The sequence below is a fragment of the Chrysemys picta genome, chromosome 22, assembly GCF_011386835.1.
Source record: "Chrysemys picta bellii isolate R12L10 chromosome 22, ASM1138683v2, whole genome shotgun sequence".
Taxonomy (NCBI): Eukaryota; Metazoa; Chordata; order Testudines; family Emydidae; genus Chrysemys; species Chrysemys picta.
This window is the reverse complement of record NC_088812.1, coordinates 2772770-2783508: the sequence shown is the minus strand read 5'-3', so window position 1 is coordinate 2783508 and position 10739 is coordinate 2772770. Positions and strand designations below refer to the sequence as shown.

At 53.4% G+C, this 10739-nt stretch overlaps 1 protein-coding gene across 2 annotated transcripts in view; it reads right to left on the bottom strand.

Annotated features, from left to right (window-relative positions):
- Positions 1 to 10739, bottom strand: part of CACNA1A (calcium voltage-gated channel subunit alpha1 A) — a 198743-nt gene that overhangs the window by 24169 nt on the left and 163835 nt on the right. For both annotated transcript variants that reach the window (XM_065576443.1, XM_065576444.1), the window contains exons 39-42: positions 8932 to 9028; positions 1434 to 1539; positions 1046 to 1153; positions 266 to 366 (exon numbers count right to left, since the gene is read on the bottom strand). In XM_065576443.1, coding sequence (XP_065432515.1) covers positions 266 to 366; positions 1046 to 1153; positions 1434 to 1539; positions 8932 to 9028 — 412 coding nt within the window. The remainder of the gene's footprint in view (positions 1 to 265; positions 367 to 1045; positions 1154 to 1433; positions 1540 to 8931; positions 9029 to 10739) is intronic.

Sequence of the window (10739 nt, the reverse complement as noted above, 5' to 3'; positions counted from 1 at the left end):
AGCCAGCCTGGGCAGGGCACCGTCCTTCCCCCTGGCTGGGAGGCTGAGCTCAAACCTCCAGCCCAGAGGTGGAGCGTTTCACTGTGGTAGCGGCTTTCACCTGAGGGTCTCAATGCACTTCACAGGCAGCTCCACCCTCCTGCTCCCAGGAGGTGAGTCTGCCGGACCAGCCCAATGTGAGGGGGAAACCGAGGCACAGAGTGGCCAAGGGGCTTACTCAAGTGAGTCAGTGGAAGAGCCAGGAATTGAACCCAGGGGGACGTACCTGCTCCTCCCTCATGGCCTGGAGCTTCTTGGCCTTGCTTTGCCGGTAGTACTCCATGATCATCATAGCGGCGTAGATCTTCCCGACTGTCAGGTCCGTGGCTGGGGGAGGCAGGAAGGGAGAGAGGCTGAGCATTATCAGCCCCCCCCCGCCCCACCCTGGCCCAGCATGAAGCAGCCCAACTCCCCCCAGAATTACAACCCTCTCAGCCTCTGGTCTCCAAAGCTGAGCGCCCCACTGGTGGTGGGGAAGATGTGGGCGCAGACTCTGGGCCCACACAGGTCTTGGCCCTGGGCACAGCAAGGAGTAGAGAAGCCAGAGAGATAAGGGGCTTTGCAGACCAGACAGATCTCTGGGGATGGATGGACGGACAGACGGACCTCCGTGCTGAGTGGCTGGGAGGCTCCAGGGCTCAGCTCGCCAGAAGTCATCGGCACATTGGGATAGAACCCAGGAGTCCTGATGCTCTAACCACTAGATCTCACTCCCTTCCCACACCCCAGGAGTCCTGACTCCCAGCCCCCCGCTCTAACCAGCACACACCTCTCTCCCAAGGCACAGAATGGGCGTGGGCCAGCGCAAGCCCCCGTGGTGCGAACGGGAAGCTCAGCCCTGCACAGCTCACCCTGCGGGGCAGCAGTGACCTGGTTAATGGGGGGCCGTGCGACGCCCATCCTGGGGAAGTTCCCATGCCAGGGCTGGGGCTGGCCGCCCCTATAGCGGAAGCCAGGCGGTCTGGCGAGCTCGGGGACAGCGCGGGGCACAAGCAGGGGCGCTCACATTTGTGAGGGGTGACAAGGAGATCCAGGTTCTTGTGGGAGAGGTTGGGCCAGATGGCCATCATCTCCTTCCGCAGCTCGGCGTCCATCTGCTGCTTGTCGGCTCCTCCTGGAAGGCACAAGCCGGGGGGAAGGTCAGCGGCTGGGCATCGGAGCCCCGAACTATCAGATCCCCAGTGAAAGGGCTACTGTCCTGCTCCCTGGAGCAGCCAGCGTTCCTGCCCTGTTCCATACACCGCCCCCTGCTGGGAGAGGCCGGGCTGGAGCAGTTGTGGATTTCCTTTTGAAGGTGGGTCTCCAGAGCAAGGCCCTGCCGGTCAGACCCCATCCTGCACAGAGGAGACAGCTCCCCAACACCACTGCCCCAGGTGCCAGAGCCTCACACTTGCCTTTGGCGATCTTGATGTCCAGCGCGGTCCTGATCAGAGCCATGAGGGTTGAGTTGAAGTGGACGGTGTTGTCGTCAGCCACAGGCAAGTCCATGCGGAGCAGTCTCTGCAGAGGGGCAAGCAGAAGCGCGTCACCCTCATGGCCCCCCCCATCCCAGAGGCCAGTGTGAGTTTCAAAACAGGGGAGCCCTGGGGAGAACTCTGAGGTGTCACCTGGTTCAGTGCTCGGGGGATCCCCAGCTCTTGCTAACCAACACCCCTCCCCCATCCCTTCTGGATGCTGACGGGCCTACGTGGGTGCCCAGTGCCACTGAATGAGGCACTCCCTTTACAACAAGCATCCTTGGCCTATACCTGTCTCCGTCCAGCTGAGGACCTCAGAGTGTGTTGCTGGCATTTGGGGATTAAACCTCAGCCACTGGTGGGCGGGCCAGAATTGTCCCCATTTTAGAGATGGGGAAACTGAGGCAACTGTCTCCGCATTATACACAGTGAGCCAGTGGCAGATCTGGGAATAGGACCCAGGAGTCCTGGCTTCTAGCTCCCTTCTCTAACCACTAGACACCGCTCCCCTCCAACAACTGGGCAGAGAACCCAGAAGTCCTGTTCCAACCTCTAGATCCCACCTCTGCTCTCTGGGTTGCATCCCTCCCCGCCTTCCCCAGAGTTCTTTCCAAAGGGCTCACAGACTTTAAAAACAAATTAAAATCAAACTAAAGAAATCAACGAAGAAAGAAACACAAAGTCCACGTTGCAAGGCAGCAGCGCACTCGGCGTCAGCAAAGGGAAACAGGGGAGCGCTAGTTAATGCTCACTGCAGCCGGTACCATCCAACAAAGCGCGTTCCTTCCGGGGCCCAGGCAAGCCAGCGCCACGCCAGGGCTCATGCAGCGGCATGCAGCATGCGGCAGGAAGCATTAATACGTCGAGACTCATTCATAGCTCTGGGCTAGACTGCTCTAGAGTGAGAGGCCCGCAGGCTTGTGCTCTCGGTGCAGAGAATGGGTGCGTCCTCAAGGGGCGAAGGGAAGAAATGAAAAAATTGACAGACACTCGGCATTCCTCAGAGTTCAGGCTGTTGGGCAACAAGATGCTTAGGGTTGGATTGGGCGGTGGCCGACCAGTTAGTGCATTAGCTAAGATAAGGCTGTGGACCATATGGAGATGGGGTTGGGGGGAGGGGGGATCTCTTCCGGTCTTTAAAGGGATGTAACTGACAAAGGTGGGGGTGGGACAGCAAAACAAGAAGGGAAAAAGACAGAGAGAGAGGGGGGAGTAGGACAGACAGGGAGGATGAAGAGAAAATTAGCATGAAGGTCCATCCGAGCGTGACGTCCAGAAAACGGGGATCTGCAGAGATCAGCATTAAGCACGGAGGTGCTGTTTCCGGGATTAGAGTGAGCGGGCGTGCAGCTCCACACTGCCCCATGGTTTGGGGAAGTAGCCCCCATCTTCCCCCTCCGGGCTCAGGACACTTTCGCCTGTGCTGTTTTCAACCTGTCAGCGATTGGGCACCCCAAGGCCCCAGCAATAGTGTTAGGTGATCCTGATCACTGCTCTGTGGTTCGGATCATGGGACGTTTGCCACATCCCTGATCTAGGTTCAAATCCCACTTGGGCTGGAGTTGCTGTATCGTCGCTGGTCCCCCGGATACAGTTGCAAACAGGACCCTGCCTGATTACCCAGATGTGGCCATGGTATTATCCATGGTTGGACACACCCAGCCTCCCAGGTCTCTGCCAGCCCTTCCCAAAATGCATTGCACTGTGTGAAAAGCACCCACAATCCTCCATGGAAAAGCATGATAGGATATGGGCCCGGATTTTCCCAGAACGCCTTGGCACATGCATGGCTCTGCAGGGAGGGAGACATGGACAGGCCAAACCATGTTACCTGCTAACCTTGTCGAGAGACCCTGGAAGAGCCAGGTCACCCACAAGGCTGGGTGCAGCATGGTGCTCTCATCGGGCAAGCACCCAGCACCGGGCAGGATGGCCCATAACACGGTTCTCTTGAGGTAGAAGGGACCAGGCTGGGTGTGGGATGGAGCTGCCTGGATTCTCAGCTCCAGGTGAGGGGAACACAATCAGCCAAGACCCCTTTGCGGGGGCACCACTACTCCTCTCGCAATGGTTTTCTGGACAGCAGCTGTCATGGAGGAGTGAGCCAAGGGAGAAGGGGGTGAACGGGAGGGCGCGGAAAAGACTCAGCGGGCATGAGATACCCAGGTGGACTGAATGGAGAGTTTTAGATAGAGTGAGGGGAGCGGAGGAGCAAGGACTGATGGGCAGGCTGAGGAGAGGCTACTGAGTAAAAACAGCATGGTGCAAACCTATTGCACCTGCTGTCTGAGGAGCTCTGTAAAATGGGGAAACTGAGGCACAGCCAGGGGAAGTGAGCAAATGGCAGAGCTGGGAATAGAACCTGGGAGTTCACTCAATTCAATCCTCTAACCACATTCCCTCCCCTAGCCAAGAACAGAACCTGGGAGTCCTGATTCCCTGCTCTAACCACTAGACATCACCCTCCTCCCAGATGCAGGAAGAGAGACGAGTCCTCAGTCCCACAGCTCCACTAGCATCATATACATCGGCCTTCTCCTTTTCTGATGGGTCCAGCTAATGCAGTACAATCCCCTAGTGTGGACGCACTGTATAAAGTTGCTTATACCAATAAAGCTATTCACATAAGGGAAAGGCAGTAAGTTATACTGGTTTGAGATGCTCTTATCTCAGTATAGCTGTGTCCACACTAGGAGTTCTACTGTTATAGCTACAGTCGTTAAAACCCACTCCCCTAACCAATGTGGTTGCACCAGGACAAACACCTCAGTCAATTTCCAGTGTGAAGTCCCAGGGTAGAACCCTTGACTGCCCTGAGCTGCTCCATGCTGCCATCTCTCTTAAAGCCCCAGCTCTGGGAGTCATGGGACAACCTCAGCTTTTGTGCAAAAGAAAAAAGGAAGTTCCCAGCCCTTGTGGTGCTGGAGGAAAATGTGACCTGGGCGTAACTCTAAAGGCTCAGAAAGTAGGAGGCACAGACAAGGCCAGGTTAATGTTACAGGCTTTTGTTGGCATAACTTGGTCAGTCAGGGATGTGAAGAGCTGGGAACCCGACAGAGCTGTGCCAGCCTCTTCAAACCATCCTGTTTGCCCCCCAGAACTCAGACCTACACCTCCTTTCCTTCATGCATACCTCACTGGGCTCTCTTCAGCGTCTCTGCAGTGCCCATCATTGTGGGATCGAAGGCACTACAGTCCTGATTCCCATTTAGGCCCGGTTTACACAGTGTTTGTCCTAGTAATAGCACATCATGTAGGGGTGTGACTTTCCCTACACCAGCACGCTCCCTAGTACGATGCAATTCTACCAAGATAAAGGCGCCTTGTGTCAATATGGCTTATTCCCCTTCCCACATGGGAATAGCCACAAGGCACCTTCACATCCATGTAGCAGTGGCCCTACTAGGAATGGTAACAAAACCACACCCCGACGGCGTTAAACGGGTGTCAGCGTGGGGAGCCAGGCTCAGCCTCACGCCAGAAAATGTTGCCGACCCAGTAACAACACTTAGGGATGTGATTTTTTTTAGCGCGATTTCTACATCGGCAAAAGCCCTCGTCTCGACATGGTGACACCGGCAGAGAAGTCTTTTGCCAATATGGCTGATTTCATTTGGGGAACTGGGCTAAGCTGTCTCGGCAGGCGCTGCGTCTCCAGCAGGCAGGCTTGCCAGGATAGCTCATCGACCTGGCCTAAAGTGGATGCGAGAGTCAGGCCCTGACACAACTTGGTCCTTAGAAGCCCCTGCCACCCGGCTGCGTGTGATCCTGGCGGGCCCTGCAGCAGCGGGAGCTGTTCCTTTAGCTCAGATGGGAGAGGCCTGTGGTTCAGGTGCTGGAAGGACTCAGGTTCTAGTCTGCCTGGCAGCCTGGGATAGGGGCAGGAGCAAACTCTCTGCTTCTGAGAACGCACCCCGGGACCAGCCTTCCCAAGCCTGGTGTCGGGACAATGCATTTTGCCAATGGGCTGCACCCTATTGGGCAAGGACAGACAGACGCACAGGGACACCACGCATGGGGGAGAGACATGGTGAGCTCTGGGTGGCTGAAGGAGCAATGAGGGGGAAGCAGTGGGTTATGGATCCACAGTCATAAATGGGAACCCTCCAAAGCCGGGGGAAAGGCAGGAGTGGGGGCAGGGGGAGAGAATGGAGGCGAGGGTTGAACCAGAGATGGGAAAGACTGAATGTGACGGGAAGAGGAGAGAAGCTGCTAGACAGGTTAGAACTGCATTGACAGAGAAAGGAGTCCGGGGATGAAAAGGGGGCGAGAGAGAAAGTTAGTAGCTGTTAATATTGTCTCTGGTGGAGGATCTTAGTTCCCCAGAGGGCTGATTACAGATGGGGACCAGCTTTGCGGGCAGAGAACGGGGGCTTTCAAAGGAAGTGACGCGCCAGAGCTAAGACACCTGCTGGGTGCGCCATTCTGAGAAGACCTATCGCGTGCCCTAGGCCTTGTGAGCGAGCCTGGAGATCACCAGCGATTGGGCTCTGACATTGGCACCATGTTCAGCTCTGGCCTGAGCAGACTCATCTTCAACGGACACTGCTGCAGCTTCACCTGCTTAATCCCAGGGATGAATTTAGCTCCTGCCAAGCGGATCACGTGGGTAGAGCCCTGCACCTACGTGGAAGCCCACTGATTTCTCTGCTTGTCTCTGTGGGGAGAGTGACCGGCACAGCATCCCTATTCCGCTGCAGCTAGAGGGATAACAACACCGCCGAGCTCTTCTCCAGCAGATCGCAAAGCAGGTAACCACCGAGGTCAGTCTCATCATCACTGCGGCACAGAGAGGGGGAAGCGACTGGCCCACAATCACCCGGCAGAGCTGGAACCCAGCTCTCCCCTCTAGGCCACACTGCCAAATTCACACTCTGCCAGATTCCACAAGAACTTCCCTCTGCCGACAAGCCCTGAGGCCACCGCTCCGGGTCACTGACTTGAGCTAAACCAAACCCAGCCTGGTTTCAAGTCCACACAGCCTTTCCCACTGGTTTTTCATAGAATTTCAATCCTAGATCCTGTGGCCAGAGGGGCCCATTTCAACCATCCGGTTTGATCCTCCCGTAGAACTCAGGCCACGGGACTTCCCTGAATTAATTCCTGTTTGAACTCAAGCCGATATTTTAGAAAAAAAACATCCAATCTTGATTTAAACACGGCCAATGCTGGAGAATCCATCCCAAGCCTTGGTAAATCGTGCCAACGGTTAATTACGTGTGCCTAAATCTACACCTGTCTAGCTTCAACTTCCAGCAATAGGATCTTGTTACATCTTTAGCTACGTTTCAAACCACACCTTTAGGCCTTGGGCAGGTCTTCACGGCAGTTAGCCCGAGTTATCCACAAGTGACTTCTCTTGAGTCAACCCAGCTTGACGGAGAGCGACCATAACACTCGCGCTGCAGCACCCACACATCGGTGGGTGTCGCTAGGACTTTTGGGGTGCATGCCATGGTTCTCTGTACCGCAATAAGCTAGGCCACTTTAAGGATTCTTTTCCAGCGAATGGTCGGTCCGTTCTGGGCACACGAGGGGGAATTATGAGACGGCAATGGATCAGCGGCACTCGAGCAGCGCTAGCCTGCAGCCACATTACAGAAGGGTCATGTTAGCAGCTGACAAGTTGTGGGGTTTGGGCGTGTGGATGGGGCAATGCTTGAGTTATAACTCGAGTTAACTTAGCAGCTCAGACCCCGGTGCGCCCTTTCCTCAGCTTCCACCACTACACTGCGGGAGAGAGTGCTGGATCTCCCACAATGCACTGTGGTCAGAAATACGGGGTCACTGGTCATTGTCAGGCCAAAAAAAGCCAAACAAATCTGATATTTTGAAAACAAATCGTGGGTCTAGGTTACAAATCACAAAGACACGAAGCATCTAATTTCCTTTCTACCACTGAGGGTGTTTCGCGTCTCATACTTTGGAAGTGAGGAAACCGAGGCACAGAGCCGGGACTAGCTTATGTTCACCCAGCAAGTCTAAGACACTGCAAGGAACTGAACCAAGTTCTGCTGCACCCCAGCATGCTGCCTGAATCACTAGGCACAGCTGCCTCCAAGAGCCAATTTCACTTCCAGGATCTAACCCGCAGCGGCAATGTTGGAAACACTGCAGTCGGATCCTCGCATCCAAGGAAACAGCTTCTACTGGAACCCTGAGAAATCACGGGGAACGCCTATGGATGGTAGACTGGGTGAAACTTAAGCGTTGGCCAGATTTCCCAGTGCTCACCACTGGACCCAGATTGTCCAACAAGGCCAGAACTCAGCAGTTCTCTCCTGGGTAGGCGTCAGAATGTTTGAAAATACGGCTACTTATTTCAGTGCCCGAGCGCTCGTCTACCTGGGGCAATTTCCCAGCGTAACTACGCTGGTATACCCATACCGCGAGCGTCACACCACTGCAACTCCCAACTCTTATTCCGTAAGCAGAGGGCCTTGGTCTGGTTTCTGTTGCTTGTGCCAAATAACCCAGAGAAAGGCACTCTGATGTCGGAATTCGAGGGTCCACATGGGGCGTTATACCAGTCAATGTCTCTGTGTAAACAGACTCTAAATCGGTGCTGAGCTCTTTTGAAAACTCTGACCTGTATGTTTATACAGCGCCAAGGACAACGATCCCCGATCTTGACTGTGATGTCTATGAGCTCCTCTGATGCTAATGAGAGCGACCCTTTAAAATTCACTGCCTTTACTGTTCCCTCCCACTCCAGGACTTGCCATCAGTCCTCACTGATCATTCCGGGAAAGGAATGGACCAGATACTCTGAGCCATGGTGCCACTGTATCACCTGAATCGCCTTTCCTTCCCTGGCCAACCTATTGGATTCTCATCCTGGGCCTGACCTAAAGCACAACGAACTCAGTGGAAAGTCTCCCACTGACTTCGATGGGTTCTAGATCAGGCCCACAAGGGATATATGACCCCTGACTTCTTCCCACTGTCCTGCTTTGAACTGGAACCTTTCAATTTCCAGCCACCTGTCTCCCACCCACTGAGGAAATCTTTAATGACTGAGACGTGACAGGTCGGTCAGAGCTGTACAGATCATCCTACAGAGAAGGGTTTGACAGGGGTGGAGTGGGGGAATTCAACGTTTTAAAGCAATGTCTCTTCCACCGAATAAAAAAAGGAAGGGAAGAAGGAATCCTTAAAAAGGGGTTTGTAGAGAATTAACATGCACCTTGGACTTCAGTTCTTACCCACCCCAGCTGCCTTGCCATAATGGAGTCTCTGAAACATGAAATGCTAACGGACTCAAACGGACACACCGTACTATTTAAGAGATTTGATCAAGGAAAAAAAACACAAAGAAATGTATAAAAAGATATTGTATAGGCTGAGTTTTAAAAAAATGTTTTGGTTAAAAAAAATTAAAAAAAAAATTAAGTGAATTTGATTTGCATGTTTTTGTCTTTTTAATTTATTCTACCTTATAAGCAACCCGGGGTGGGCATTTCTTCCCTAACCCAAGGGGTGGAGACATATGCCTCAGCATCTCATACATATCCGTGAAAGTCATCCGGCCCCTGGTAGCGGAAAGAAAAAAAAAAAAAAAGGCACGAAAAAATAGACAAGAGAGAGATGCAAAGAAGAAAAAAATATTTTAAATCAATTTAAAAAGAAAGGACGGAAAAAAAATGGAAGAAAAAAATGCCAAGATTACTTTGCTGCTTCTCAGCAGAAAGAGTGAGAGCTCACACATCTTTCATTCCTCTGTGTAACTAGCCAACTTTGGGGGTGGGGGGAACAGTTGATTCAGCAAAGCACTTAAGCGCCCATCCATCCACTGCCCAATGAAATCAATGGCAGTTTGTCCATTGCCTTCAGGGGGCACTGCATTCTGTCCTTGCTTAAGAGAAATTAGTGGAGGCACATGCTTAAGTGATTTGCTGGGTTCCTGGAGTCCTTTAGCCAAAATTCCTCCTGGTGTTCTGGGAGGGAAGACTGCAGGATCGGCCGTCTTTGTAGCAAAGAACAGGACAGAGAGAAAGAGATTTAGCTTAGAGCACGCCTCTTTGCCAATGCTGGAGAAGGTGGTGGGCGGGGGGTGGGAAGGTGGTGGACAGGGGCGGGAAGGGAAGGGATAAATGGCAGAGGTGTCAATGCAGTTTCCGTCCTCTCCAGATGAAAAAACTCAATGTGCGAAGGGTGGTGGAGGGGTGTGTGTAGAGATACAGTGGTACAGATCCTCAGTGCCTAGCTTCAGCTGACAGCAAGCAGAAAGGGTTCAAAATCACCGAGATGCTCCATGCGGTACTGGGCGGACGGCATCCTCGTATGCATTCTGTGTGCTAAGGACGGGACTGGGTTACTCCTTGAAAAGTGCAGGATACCGAGATGTGTGTGTATATATATATATGAAATATATATATTCAAGAAACCATAAGCAACATTCATTCCGTTGATGCTAGCAGGTTTTAGTGTAAATCAAACCTTGCAAGCAACCCTATGAGGGCATTTCTTGCCTAAGCCCAGTGGGGGAGATATAACCCGTAATAAACTGTACATATCCTTATAATGAATTCGGCCACTGCAAGAAGAATACAGGGGGTTAGTGCAGATGCTACAGGGCGAGAAACACACAAACTGTCATGAACACATAGATCACAGCAAGGCTGCCAGGAATGGGTGCCCAGGCCAGCTAAGGCAATACTGCCTGGATTTACCTTGGAGGTGGGGGGTTGGACACGCATTCCTGTGGGCTCCAGTGGGAGCTGGGAGTGCTTGGCCTTGGCAGAGTAGAGGCCTAGTGTTAAAATGGCGACTACTGAGCTGCTGACAGACCACAGCTGGCTAAGATGTCCTGGGAGGTGGGTCTGTTATTGGGGAAACTGAGGCATAGAGCTGCAGGGTTGGGGACAGGGATTTATTCAAGGTCACCCAGGGAGCCATCAGCAGAATTGGCGACAGACCCCGAGTCCTGGCTCCCAGCCCCCTCTGCTCTAACCCTCGAGACCCCACATCCCATCCCGAGCTGGGGACAGAACCTGGGCTCCAGACTCCCTGCTCTGTTTTCAGCCCCAAAGGCCTGATGCGAAGCCCAGTGAAGTCAATGCAAAGGCTGCCACTGACTCCAAGGGGTTTGGGATCAGGACCCGACATTTTGCTTTCTTTTTCCTGGGGGAGGGGTGTCACTCATATGCAAAGGACCCTCGTGCCAAGGCGGGGGCAGGGTTATGTCTACCCCCCAGTGGCACGAGATCGGACTCAGGGGCCGGTTGGGAGCTCCTCCTGCTG